The following is a 14,743-nucleotide window of genomic DNA, read 5'->3' as shown; positions in this document are numbered from 1 at the left end:
GATAGATATAACTTCCAATCATATCATTTCAGAAGTCACTGTGGTCCAGTGGCAAAGACAATGGGTCAGAACTTTAGGTGGACTCAAGTTCAAATCAGGAGTGAGTTCAATTCCACTCTTTGCAATTCTCTAATTGTTTATTGAGGTAATGAAAAGGATAGATATAACTTCCAATCATATCATTTCAGAAGTCACTGTGGTCCAGTGGCAAAGACAATGGGTCAGAACTTTAGGTGGACTCAAGTTCAAATCAGGAGTGAATTCAATTCCACTCTTTGCAATTCTCTAATTGTTTATTGAGGTAATGAAAAGGATAGATATAACTTCCAATCACATCATTTCAGAAGTCACTGTGGTCCAGTGGCAAAGACAATGGGTCAGAACTTTAGGTGGACTCAAGTTCAGATCAGGAGTGAGTTCAATTCCACTCTTTGCAATTCTCTAACTGTTTATTGAGGTAATGAAAAGGATAGATATAACTTCCAATCATATCATTTCAGAAGTCACTGTGGTCCAGTGGCAAAGACAATGGGTCAGAACTTCAGGTGAACTCAAGTTCAAATCAGGAATGAGTTCAATTCCACTCTTTGCAATTCTCAAATTGTTTATTGAGGTAATGAAAAGGATAGATATAACTTCCAATCATATCATTTCAGAAGTCACTGTGGTCCAGTGGAAAAGACAATGGGTCAGAACTTCAGGTGGACTCTAGTTCAAATCAGGAATGAGTTCAATTCCACTCTTTGCAATTCTCAAATTGTTTATTGAGGTAATGAAAAGGATAGATATAACTTCCAATCATATCATCTCAGAAGTCACTGTGGTCCAGTGGCAAAGACAATGGGTCAGAACTTTAGGTGGACTCAAGTTCAAATCAGGAGTGAGTTCAATTCCACTCATTGCAATTCTCAAATTGTTTATTGAGGTAATGAAAAGGATAGATATAACTTCCAATCATATCATTTCAGAAGTCACTGTGGTCCAGTGGCAAAGACAATGGGTCAGAACTTTAGGTGGACTCAAGTTCAAATCAGGAGTGAGTTCAATTCCACTCTTTGCAATTCTCTAATTGTTTATTGAGGTAATGAAAAGGATAGATATAACTTCCAATCATATCATTTCAGAAGTCACTGTGGTCCAGTGGCAAAGACAATGGGTCAGAATTTTAGGTGGACTCAAGTTCAAATCAGGAGTGAATTCAATTCCACTCTTTGCAATTCTCTAATTGTTTATTGAGGTAATGAAAAGGATAGATATAACTTCCAATCACATCATTTCAGAAGTCACTGTGGTCCAGTGGCAAAGACAATGGGTCAGAACTTTAGGTGGACTCAAGTTCAGATCAGGAGTGAGTTCAATTCCACTCTTTGCAATTCTCTAACTGTTTATTGAGGTAATGAAAAGGATAGATATAACTTCCAATCATATCATGTCAGAAGTCACTGTGGTCCAGTGGCAAAGACAATGGGTCAGAACTTCAGGTGGACTCAAGTTCAAATCAGGAATGAGTTCAATTCCACTCTTTGCAATTCTCAAATTGTTTATTGAGGTAATGAAAAGGATAGATATAACTTCCAATCATAGCATTTCAGAAGTCACTGTGGTCCAGTGGCAAAGACAATGGGTCAGAACTTTAGGTGGACTCAAGTTCAGATCAGGAGTGAGTTCAATTCCACTCTTTGCAATTCTCTAATTGTTTATTGAGGTAATGAAAAGGATAGATATAACTTCCAATCATATCATTTCAGAAGTCACTGTGGTCCAGTGGCAAAGACAATGGGTCAGAACTTTAGGTGGACTCAAGTTCAGATCAGGAGTGAGTTCAATTCCACTCTTTGCAATTCTCAAATTGTTTATTGAGGTAATGAAAAGGATAGATATAACTTCCAATCATAGCATTTCAGAAGTCACTGTGGTCCAGTGGCAAAGACAATGGTTCAGAACTTTAGGTGGACTCAAGTTCAGATCAGGAGTGAGTTCAATTCCACTCTTTGCAATTCTTTAATTGTTTATTGAGGTAATGAAAAGGATAGATATAACTTCCAATCACATCATTTCAGAAGTCACTGTGGTCCAGTGGCAAAGACAATGGGTCAGAACTTCAGGTGGACTCAAGTTCAAATCAGGAATGAGTTCAATTCCACTCTTTGCAATTCTCAAATTGTTTATTGAGGTAATGAAAAGGATAGATATAACTTCCAATCATAGCATTTCAGAAGTCACTGTGGTCCAGTGGCAAAGACAATGGGTCAGAACTTTAGGTGGACTCAAGTTCAGATCAGGAGTGAGTTCAATTCCACTCTTTGCAATTCTCTAATTGTTTATTGAGGTAATGAAAAGGATAGATATAACTTCCAATCATATCATTTCAGAAGTCACTGTGGTCCAGTGGCAAAGACAATGGGTCAGAACTTTAGGTGGACTCAAGTTCAAATCAGGAGTGAGTTCAATTCCACTCTTTGCAATTCTCTAATTGTTTATTGAGGTAATGAAAAGGATAGATATAACTTCCAATCATATCATTTCAGAAGTCACTGTGGTCCAGTGGCAAAGACAATGGGTCAGAACTTTAGGTGGACTCAAGTTCAAATCAGGAGTGAATTCAATTCCACTCTTTGCAATTCTCTAATTGTTTATTGAGGTAATGAAAAGGATAGATATAACTTCCAATCACATCATTTCAGAAGTCACTGTGGTCCAGTGGCAAAGACAATGGGTCAGAACTTTAGGTGGACTCAAGTTCAGATCAGGAGTGAGTTCAATTCCACTCTTTGCAATTCTCTAACTGTTTATTGAGGTAATGAAAAGGATAGATATAACTTCCAATCATATCATTTCAGAAGTCACTGTGGTCCAGTGGCAAAGACAATGGGTCAGAATTTTAGGTGGACTCAAGTTCAAATCAGGAGTGAATTCAATTCCACTCTTTGCAATTCTCTAATTGTTTATTGAGGTAATGAAAAGGATAGATATAACTTCCAATCACATCATTTCAGAAGTCACTGTGGTCCAGTGGCAAAGACAATGGGTCAGAACTTTAGGTGGACTCAAGTTCAGATCAGGAGTGAGTTCAATTCCACTCTTTGCAATTCTCTAACTGTTTATTGAGGTAATGAAAAGGATAGATATAACTTCCAATCATATCATGTCAGAAGTCACTGTGGTCCAGTGGCAAAGACAATGGGTCAGAACTTCAGGTGGACTCAAGTTCAAATCAGGAATGAGTTCAATTCCACTCTTTGCAATTCTCAAATTGTTTATTGAGGTAATGAAAAGGATAGATATAACTTCCAATCATAGCATTTCAGAAGTCACTGTGGTCCAGTGGCAAAGACAATGGGTCAGAACTTTAGGTGGACTCAAGTTCAGATCAGGAGTGAGTTCAATTCCACTCTTTGCAATTCTCTAATTGTTTATTGAGGTAATGAAAAGGATAGATATAACTTCCAATCATATCATTTCAGAAGTCACTGTGGTCCAGTGGCAAAGACAATGGGTCAGAACTTCAGGTGGACTCAAGTTCAAATCAGGAATGAGTTCAATTCCACTCTTTGCAATTCTCAAATTGTTTATTGAGGTAATGAAAAGGATAGATATAACTTCCAATCATATCATTTCAGAAGTCACTGTGGTCCAGTGGCAAAGACAATGGGTCAGAACCTTAGGTGGACTCAAGTTCAAATCAGGAGTGAGTTCAATTCCACTCTTTGCAATTCTCAAATTGTTTATTTAGGTAATGAAAAGGATAGATATAACTTCCAATCATTTCATTTCAGAAGTCACTGTGGTCCAGTGGCAAAGACAATGGGTCAGAACTTTAGGTGGACTCAAGTTCAAATCAGGAGTGAGTTCAATTCCACTCTTTGCAATTCTCAAATTGTTTATTTAGGTAATGAAAAGGATAAATATAACTTCCAATCATGTATAGGCGGGCCGCCTCGTGGTGTAGTGGGTAAGTCACCTGCCTGCGACGTGGGTGTCGAGGGTTCACGTCCTGGTGTCGCCAGTCAACGACTGTATGGTGTCGGCAGTCGGCCGTAGGCCGACTGTCGAACACCACCAGGAACCCCCCCTCCCAACTGTCTTCCGGTCAGCCGAAGGCTGACCGGAAATATTGTTTTGCTGAAAAAAAAGACTAAGTCTTTATTTGAATGAAAAAAGGATTACCCATTTACTGAACTACTAGTGTAGTGATTAGTCAAACGAGAGCGGGATTCGAACCCCATCTCCCACATGGCAGTCAAATCCACTAACTTGAGGTCTGTCTGACCCATTGTCTTTGCCACTGGACCACAGTGACTTCTGACATGAAGTGATTGGAAGTTATATTTATCATTTTCATCACCTCAATAAATAATTTGAGATTTGCAAAGAGTGGACTTGAACTCACTCCAGATTTGAACTTGTGTCCAACTTCAATTTCAACCCATTGTTCTTGCCACTGGACCACAGTGTCTTCTGAAATGAAGTGATTGGAAGTTATATTTATCCTTTTCATTACCTCAATAAACAATTTGTGAATTGCAAAGAGTGGAATTGAACTCACTCCTGATTCCCACCTCAAGTTCTGAACCAATATTTTTGCCACTGGACCACAGCAATAACTAGGAGAAGAATCAGAAATCAGATTTATTCTCCGACTTTCTTAGCCTTACTATACTATGTCAATTTTTTAAAGAAAAAAGCCTTACTATATAGTCTGAAAATTACAGTACGATATAAAATATGGAATGTATACCATATAAAATCATATCACCTCCACTCACCCCAATTTTATCAAAATTTTAAAAACAATGTTCAAATGTAAAAAGGAGTATTCAAAATATTTATAAACATGGAATAGAATACTCAAAACATTTGTAAACATTTGCATTCTTTACGTGTAAAAGATATTCATTTAGTAGTTATGCCATGATTACATTAATAAATATTGAAAATGGATGACTTCTGAGTCAAAAGGCTGTATTTTTTCAGAAAGACCAGAAATGTTCAACTTCTAGGACAAAGTTGTGGTGCCATAAATTTTGATTGGATGGGGGCAAAAAAGGAAAAAATAAAAAACAACTCCACATAGTTTCGGGCATTTCCACGGTGGAGTTCAGATAATGTAAGAAAGTGACGACACTTTTTGGTTACATCATCATTTACATTTATAATTCTTTATTATTCAGCAGAGCATATACACAAAAGAAAAATCCAAATTCTGACAAAGCTGGCCTTGATGTAGCAACCTCAGAGGAACATGGCAGTGGCGAGGGCGGTGATGACAGACAGACCAATCACAGTATAGCCACTACGGTACACTTCGGGGATTTTGAAACCTTTGCCGACGTCCCAAAACTTGAAAGGTTTTGTGGGTGAAGGGGTTTTGGAAGAGAAAAGAAAAAAAGACAAATGAGCATAGAAATAGTCTTTTCTTCAAAGCAAACACTGATCTCATCGAAAACAAAATATTACAGTGGTATCTCTACTTACAAATAATTGGTTCCAGAAATTGTTTCAAAACTTAGATTTTTTTTGTACGCATATTTTTTTTCACATTGAATTAGTAGAATTCATTCCACAATCTTTTATCCTACCCCCTAGTAAACTATTTTAAAATTACAATAGTATACAAATTTTCTATGAAACAACTATGCAAATGTGTGCATGTAAAAAAAAGGGAAAAAAACATGGGAAAATTTATTAAGCCATTAAAATTAATGAGAAATGCAAAAACATTATCCAATAGAGTAGAATTGTGAGTGGCAGCTGTGTAAACATACATATAAATGCGACATAATTTTAAAATAAAGTACAGGACATATATTTATTTACATTTGGGGGATGTTTGATTTTGTAGCTTGGATTGATTTTTTTTTTTATCGTGGAACAAAAGGTTTCACAACAAAGCTTTTCGTTACCTGAATATTTTGTATGTAGAGGTACCACTGTATGTGCAGTTGAAATAATGTTTGCTATTTTTCTACCAAAAAAGGAGTCACCTCAAACACAGTGTGAATCAAAGGGGATCCAACACACACATATGCAAAAAATTACAAAGGGACTAGTAAAAATAGACTGCAAATTTGGAAAATCCAGATTTTGCTTCAATGTGGAACCATTTATTGAAATGAGTCTTCATCCGCCTTGCACGAGCACTCTGCTGTGCAAGATGATAGTGGGCCATTTTAGAAATAATTCAACAAACACACTCTTAGCCCCATTCGTGCTTTGGATGCATCAGAACAACACAAGCACAATTTATCAAAGTGCCCATATTTTTCTTCTCTATTATAGAGATATATGAGCATATGGAGAGATATGCATGTATGGAAAGTGCTGCAACTGCGCAAAGCCTTAAGTTGAAATTCAGGAAATGACTAATACAAAACCAGCTTCATATAGCAAGCCGTATAAAGCTTATTTAGCTCCAGTCAGTCAAAAGACCATATGTACCCATGAAAAGGTAAAATTCTGGTTCAAGATTTCTGGTGCATTGAGAAGATCTACAATATCTATACTGTTGGGCATGGTAACACCCTGCTGAAACTGGTGTTTGCAATTTTCCCCACAGTAACTAAGGCCCCAATTCCATCTAAAGCAGTGGTCCCCAAACTATTCCAGAAAGGGCCGCAGTGGGTGCAGGTTTTCGTTCCAACCGGTAAGAGGAAACCTTTCCACCAATCTGGTATCCTAGAAGTGCAATCAGTGGATTGCAGTCAGGTGCTTCTTTTTTTCAGCAGAAACCTCATTGGTTAAACTGTTTGTGTTGGATCGATTGGAACAAAAACCTGCACCCATAGCGGCCCTCCAGGACCGGTTTGGAGACCTCTGATCTAAAGAATAAAAGCTTCATGGCCTATGTTAGTATTGGTAACAAACAGCCACATTCAAAGTTATATGAGGGTAAAAACACTTGTGACGTTACATGCATACTTCCCTTTTTGGGAATGAGAAAAATTCTATAATATATCAAGTTAGTATCATATTATACTGGAGGAAAACATTTTAAATAGTTAAAAATATTTTGTAACAAAAAATATAGATTTAAAAATGCATATTAAACATCTAACCCAAACATATTTGCTGTTTTCTTACCAAATGGCGGATTCCGTTGAAGGTGTGGAAGGAGACTGGGAAGGCGATGCCAACTTTGGCCAGGCCGATGAGAAAGGGACCAACGGACAGAGAGTGGATAAGATCCAGATAGTGTGGATAACTACCTGGCAGGACCAGAGCGGCCACGGCAAAAGCGGAAATGGCTGCCAGGATGAATTACACACATGTTTTATTGGTCACAAATACAAAATAAAATCAAGGTCTGGATAAACCAATTATTGAGGAGGAAAATGAGCCACTGATCAATAACTGTCACACTGTGACATTCTTCTTGGCACGGCATAGGCGGTAAAATTACAGCATGTGTGTCAATATTTGTGTGAGGGACGCACAGGAAAGAAAACGACTGGTATATAAGGCATACTTCAAGATAATATATATTATTATTAGAAAAGATGTCTTTATATAATGAACATTTTTCAGAATTCCCTTTTTTTAAAACAGTTATTAGATTCAAAATCTATTTTGGAGGTTTAGTTAACTAAAGGTATGTTTTCATCATTTTTCGATGATTCTGATGCATTGCAAAGAGTATTAAGAATTCATTTTGTTTAAAACAGATAATAATTTTAATATAATACTGCATAAAATAACTGATCATGATTCAGTCTCTCAGTTCCATACCAGGTCAGAAGAATCTGAGAAATGTTGGACATGTTCACAAATTTTGGAATATTTGAAAGGGCAAAATTCCAAATATTTGGGCCATTTTATGTTCGAAGAGCCCTCTAATATTCAGAATTTACTCAGTATTTTAAAGTTGAATGCGTCACGAAATCCACTGACACTTTCGTTAGAGGATTTCTTCAAAGACTGTTTTGTGTGTGGTAGGGATGAAAGCGCACACAGAGTGAATTTGTCTCTCCGATTGGCAGATGAGCTCTGTGACCTTTTAGAGAATTCATCAGCATGCTAATAAAATGAAACCCAGCTCAGGCAAAGATTCACACCTCCGCTTCTTCCGCCGAAAAACGGCAACATGCTGTTTAAGCCGCCGACTCTTGTTCTCATGCAAACATATCCCATGTATTTTTTTTAAATTCACAAACTGTGCAACAATAAATATCCATGTGAACGGTGAGACAGCTTAGTGATATTTCTGGGTCAATTCAGGAGTTATTTTGACATCATATAAATTGGGTGGTGATGAAAATAAGAAAATAATGAAGATGTCTTACCTCCACTGAGGCCAACTCCAGTTCCTCTGTGAGTGATGGACATCATCATGGGGACAGACCAACTAAAACAAAAAAAACACACACAAAGCCATTCATAAATAACTACAATTTAAAAATCATTCAATGGAATGAAAAATCATAATTCATGAAAATGAGTGTGTTAGTTCTGAATAATTTATCTTAAAATGAAACTCATGATCTGAGACAATAAGATGTGAAACAAGGCAAACCAACAACTTTTCATTTACCGTATTTTCTCGCATATTAGCCACCTACGCGTATAAGCCGTACCCTTAAAATTGACTTAAAATTGCTGAATTTTACAATTTCTCTCATATAAGCCGCCCTGATTCACAAATTTCACCCCCATACTCATGTTTTTAATAGGAGATTTAAAAAATGTGTTACTTTGAAGGGAAATAAATCATCACACGTGGTATTTCTGAGATCATGTATAAATCGAAAGGATCCATTCAATAAAAATCACAGCTAATAGTACAAGGGCTTCATATTCCTCCAAGTTTGTGTAATAAATATATCAATCATTACCTGTAAATGGTTATGTGAGGAGACATGGGTCGGTTCAATTGGGTGTTTTTGGCCCAAAACTTGTTCATCTCCTCCTTGGCAGTTGTTCCCATTGGAGCAGCACTGAAACAACAGACAATTCAAGACATTATTACAGTTTACTTAACATTACATGGTATTCATATTCATAAGATGCTTACTGTCTGACGTAAAGGACACTGCACTGTGGCCTGGAGACACACAACCCCTGACGGGCCAAGGTCCTGCAGTCAAAAGACAAGGGTTACTATTTCCATTTTTAAAATGGATACTTTAAACCAAAGTGGTGGACTTCCATTTTTCATTTTTGTCGTGGCGTATTCATCATTTTTTGGAGACATTTTTCAATCTCTTAATGAAACAGATTTTTAATATTAAAGGCTCTTGAGCTCGACATCATTTACTTTATGCCCATTCCTACTGAACAGAACGTACTGTTTTGCGTTTAAGTGAATATATGACATTTAATTGGCAAAGCCACAGTTATTGATTAATAAATCATTATGAATACTTGAAAAGGGCTGGCTGAGTAAATAAGTCAGGCCCTTTTTTTCCAGTGTTGACTTCCTGAGATCTGGCGGGGATAATCGACTTTGCTATTGAATGTCACGTTACTAAATGATGCATCGTATAAAACATGAGCATAAAAATTTACATATAAACGTGTGGAGTGACATTAAGACAATGTTTATGTGATTGTCTGATCTTTTTGGTAAGTGATATGGAGGTAAGGTTATCACAAGGCAAAGGTTTGTCATCTTCAAGAAGGTCCAAAGTATTGTATTTTGCACAATACTTTGTTCTTCATTCCTGCCTTTTATACATCTTTGTTTTTCATGTAAAGTATACTTCCCTCTTGATATTATGCTTATATCGATTCATTCTTTGTTGATACTCCTTTAGTGCCACCGTTGATTTATTAGCAACTTTTGGATTCCTTCTCCTCTTTCTAACATTCCTGCCTTTCCCATACCTCCATGTTTTCTGCCTCTTTTCCTTACTTTTTAAGATCCCCATCATTCTGTCCTTCACCACCTCCGGAAATAAAACCCTCAAAAACGAAAGCCTTCTTTTGACGCACTCAATAAAAGACATGCAGACTGATTTGAGGAACTATCCTACAACCCGGATCAATTTAAATGTTTTATTAAACTGCCATTTGAAAGATCATTTATTAAGTACATTAATGTTATTTGCAAGGCATTCAAACATTAATGTTTAAGTGGCCAGTGTGCGTTGATTCGATGACAAACCATACAGTAATAAAATCCAACATCTGACTTAAAAAAAAAACACCTAACCCAAATAATCAGTGATCATCGCCAAAAAGAACAAACCCATTCGAGCAAAAATCTTAAATTTATGTTTCGATGAGCTGCAATCTGAACTTTGTTACCTTGCCTTCGTCGTTAACCTTAGCAAGCTAGCTACTTCACAGTAATTTATCACCGATAGTAATACGCGGAATAATCTAGAATGCTCCCACTCGGGTTTAATGAAACTACACAGATAATGTCTACCGATCACATTGTCTCGGACATTAAACAACAATCAATCGTAACACACAATCGTGAAAATCAGAAGTACCGACCTTAGCAGCAGCGCCATTTTGCCGTACACTGAACGTGGTGACGTAAAATTGTTGTGACCGTGACGTCATGCAGCCTGTCATTATGGAATTATTTTCCGTGCGGGTTTCGTTTTTATTTTTTCCTTAAAATAAATAAAGTGGAATTAAAAAGTTGGAGCTCCTCTGTGAATTCGCATTATTTTCATTTATAATCAATTAGGTGTTCGGATCAGTAGCATCAGTGTCTATATTGAATTGCATTGAATTGAACGCTTTTATTGTCATTATACTACAAGTACAATTATGAGATTAGAATCTTCACCACGAAGTGCACAAAGAACAACATAAAACAAATAAATAAATAATCAATAAATAATAACAATGAATACTGAATAAATAATAATTCAATAACTAATAAATAAGTACAGTCAACGAAATGCACAAATAACAACAAAAAACAAACAATGAACAGATAAATAATCAATAAATAATAATAATAGATAAGTAGTCAACGTGAATGAGTGGTCACATAAATAAGTAGGGAGTTTTGCATGGTCTCCCGGGCCTGCATGGATTTTCTCTGGGTACTCCGGTTTCCTCCCACATTCCAAAGACATGAATAGTAGGCTGATTGAACACTCTAAATTGCCCCTAGGTATGGGAGTGAGCGTGAATGGTTGTTTGTCTCCTTGTGCCCTGCGATTGGCTGGCCCCCAATTCAGCTTGTCCCCCGCTTCTGGCCCGAAGTCAGCTGGGATAGGCTCCAGCACCCCCAGCAACCCTAGTGAGATTAAAACAGTTCAGAAAATGAGATGAGATGAGATGAGATAAATAAGTAGGTACAAAGTGACTAAGGTGGTTAGCAGCCTATGGAGTTTTATGCATTAAATCACAATTAAATACGTCCAAAAATGTGGGCACCGCAACAGAAAAAAACTATTAATATTCAGTAAATCTTCCTTTTACCAAAAGAGTCAATGTGTTTTTATAAGTATGTATAGATTTACATTTGGACCTTTTCTCCCTGCAACACATTTCCTAGGCATCCTCGTGGTGTAGAGGTTGATTCGCCTGACTTCGGTGCGGGCAAGCGCGGGCTCAATTCCTGCTGTTAGCGGTATGATTGGGAGGGCGAATGGTCCTTTGTCTCTCGGCGTACCCTATGGCTGACTGGCGACCAGTCTAGGGTGTAGTCTGCCTTTCACCTGAAGACAGCTGGGTTAGGCTCCAGCAACCCCTGCAACCCTTTTGAAGATGGGAGTCATGGAAGATGAATGAACACATTTCATTTTTAGTTAAGTTTGTTGCCGACCATGGACTGCACAGTCGGAAGCGCGCTCCAGATCATCTCAACAATATTCACACAGCAGCAGATTTTGAGCATGGCTGTGGGTCATCTATTGTTGTGATATCTAGCCCTAGCGTAACTTAAATGTTGTGACTGTTTGTTAAAGATTATTGTCAACATGTGGAGGTTTGAACTCCACTTAATAGATAATAGTGGACTTCAACCCTCCTTGTTATTACCAAATAACTCAATCTTTTATTCAGCAGGGACCTTTTTCCAAAAATGAAACTAGCTTATCAAAATATGCTTTTGAACAACTCACAGTGACACCACCAGCAGCAAACTGACATTGTAGTTCTTTGGTTGTCTTTGATGATTCACATCAACCTTTGCGGAGACACATGAGTTTTTTCTTGGCATGTCACTTCTAGCCTATAGAGAAAGTCAGTCTGTGCTATTTCGCGTATCAATATGTTCCCCACAGTGAAAACTGACAGCTGAAATGTCAAAATGTCAGCAATAGCTTTGTGTAGCCTTTGCTTAAACCATCAAGTTGAAAAATCTTTTCATTCAAGTCATTTGAAAGCTGTTGAGGGCCCCATGTGGTCACTGTTCCCTGGAGATTCAGAAAAACATAACATGCAATCCACCACCTTTTAGCTACTCACGATTGTGGAATTTTATTTTGATCCATATTATATAACTTCAATTACTCCAACAAACGTATTTTCAATTTCTGAAATGTTACTCAGTCTATAATTTTTGGAGAAATCAAAATTAAGCGGCTGGTCCAAACATTTAGAAAAATGACATTTTGATTCGGAAAAAAATGATATGAGTAAACATTATCATATGACTGTATGATGCTCATTACTTATTCAGTGACAATAAAATAAGAAAAATACATTAAGTAATGTATATGTTTTTGACACGGTTTTAACAATAAAATTAAGTCTTATTTTCTAGCCAGGATTGGTGAAAGCAATTCATTCATTCGATACCGCTTATCCTCTCAAGGGTGACAAGGGGGTCCTGGAATTGATCCCAGTCAACTATCGTCATCCTGAATTCACAATTCTGAGGTTAAGGGTTCAATCCCCGGTGGGTAACATCCTTGCTGTATGGAATTTGCATGTTCTGCCCGTGCCAAAGTATGCTTTCTCCGAGTGCTCCGATTTCCTCCCACTTGCCGAAAACATGTGTGGTAGGTTAGTTGCCCACTCTAAATTGTCCCTAGGTATAAGTGTGGGCATCAATGGTTGTTCATCCCCTTGTGCCTTACGATTTGTTGGCATCCAATTCAGGGTTTCCCCCACCTACTGACTATAGGTGGCTGGGATAGGCTCCACGATCTCACGACCGTTGTGAGGAAGAGTGGGACGGAAAATGAATGAATGAATTAAATGCAGTTCTTTTCTGTGTTTGGCGGGTGCTATTTAACACCAAGATCTTGATGATAAAATGATAAAATGCAAATTCTGCACTCTCCCTGTATTCTTCAGACTGTTTTTATTTCTTGAAATATGCAGGTAAATTCTCTGATACCTGAATTCCGACATCCCGGGGGGATTATAGAAGTCTGCTAGAAAAAAAAATATTTTCAAGCATATCTTAGTTTCAGTTAAACCAAATCCTGTTTCACATTTTAAAAAGAATAAGCCTTTTTATCCATAAATGTTTTATTTTGTGACCAATCCCGAAACAAACAGACAATGATATATTAAATGCATGCCAGTTTATACAGAGCTTCATGAATTTTTTGTACAGGGATAATCCAAAACCAATTTTTCAGGGTTTATTATCATATCAATATTTCAGGCTAATCATATTTGTCATCTGATTCCATGCAAACATTGTTAGTGACAGATAAACACATACAGACGTGCACGTGCACTCTTTGGCTTTGACGCTGATGCCTTGTGAATGTTAATAGTATGTCTCCTACCCCACCCACCCTAAAAGACAAGAAACACAGAGGAGTCAGGGTTGGCATCAAAACAAAAGCGTAAAAAAAAAGCTTTCATATCCTCTTTGGTATTCACAGGCGGCGTTTTTTGTTTCTGCAAATGAATCGGCTCGTAATTCTCCAGACGCGCCGATCAGCCGGCCGTGACACACGCATTAACAGAGAAGATTAACTGTCACCATCAATTGTTATTGTGACCCGTGCCGTCAATGGCCTTACAAATTTTGATCCATTGTCGAGCATCTTCGTAACTCTTCATCAGGCGCCACGTAATTTCCTCTCTTGTTATTTTGCTCCTCATGCTGTTGACAAGCGTAATCTGTTTCCCGTAGCAGGGCAGGATTAGTACGTAAACACGGCCAGCAGGCAAGCGTCGGTCAAGTCATTGCGAGGTTTGTGTGTTTTTTTCAACTGCAATAAGAATTCGATTGCATCAAACCCGCAAGCGGAGATCGACTCTATGTTTGGTCTGTCTGCCTTGTGGAGTTGAGATATTAGTTTTGGAGCTTTCAATGTGTAATCACACTATAAAAACAAAATGAAACCATTGTTTAATGTAACATTTTGAGACTGTTTTGTTGGTCGGATGTTCAAATCTACTAAATGTCATGATCCAAAGAGAAAGGGTTCAACAGTTTGAGTTTTACAAAACTTCGTCTGGAGTTTTATTACAAGTCACCAAATTTGTCACTGCATTGCTGATATAAAATTATAAAAGATGTGATAAAAGATAAAATGTTGGGCAATTCAGCTACATCCATCTGTTTGGTGTAATTGGTTTGAATTTGGTAGCATTCAGGCAAAGTCTCGTAGAAACTTTCATCATAAATTGGCACCTAGAAATGCTCCAAATTATCTCCATGTGGCTGTTTTAAATGCAAATGGAAGGCTTCCCATGTGTTTTTTGGCTCGTTGAGATGTTTTTACTCGTGAGTGATAAGCCCATCAAAAATTACGTTGCTGAGTCAAGCTAACTTTAGGGTTGAATTATATAAAAGAATTCCCGGAGGCATTATGAGTGTTATGTTGTGTCATCAAATTTTGCAGCATACTCTGCAGCATACGCATTCTCA

General features: G+C 37.5%; 2 protein-coding genes across 2 annotated transcripts in view; both read right to left on the bottom strand.

Annotated features, from left to right (window-relative positions):
* Window positions 1-5,140: 5,140 nt before the first annotated feature.
* sdhc (succinate dehydrogenase complex, subunit C, integral membrane protein) lies at window positions 5,141-10,502 on the bottom strand. Its single transcript, XM_077616165.1, has 6 exons — window positions 10,438-10,502; window positions 9,008-9,070; window positions 8,829-8,930; window positions 8,280-8,341; window positions 7,081-7,244; window positions 5,141-5,340 (listed from the first exon to the last, which is right to left on the bottom strand). The coding sequence occupies exons 1-6, from the start codon at window positions 10,452-10,454 to the stop codon at window positions 5,233-5,235; spliced, it is 516 nt and encodes a 171-aa protein (XP_077472291.1). The 5' UTR covers window positions 10,455-10,502; the 3' UTR covers window positions 5,141-5,232.
* A 1,036-nt stretch (window positions 10,503-11,538) lies between these two features.
* atp1a2a (ATPase Na+/K+ transporting subunit alpha 2a) overlaps window positions 11,539-14,743 on the bottom strand; it is a 52,045-nt gene continuing 48,840 nt past the window's right edge. The window contains 1 exon segment of the mRNA XM_077615535.1: window positions 11,539-11,661. Coding sequence (XP_077471661.1) covers window positions 11,618-11,661 — 44 coding nt within the window. The 3' untranslated portion in view covers window positions 11,539-11,617.

Source organism: Stigmatopora argus, chromosome 12 (assembly GCF_051989625.1).
Source record: "Stigmatopora argus isolate UIUO_Sarg chromosome 12, RoL_Sarg_1.0, whole genome shotgun sequence".
NCBI classification, from domain to species: Eukaryota; Metazoa; Chordata; class Actinopteri; order Syngnathiformes; family Syngnathidae; genus Stigmatopora; species Stigmatopora argus.
Note: the sequence above shows the minus strand (reverse complement) of the source record. Positions and strands in the feature narration are given on the sequence as shown.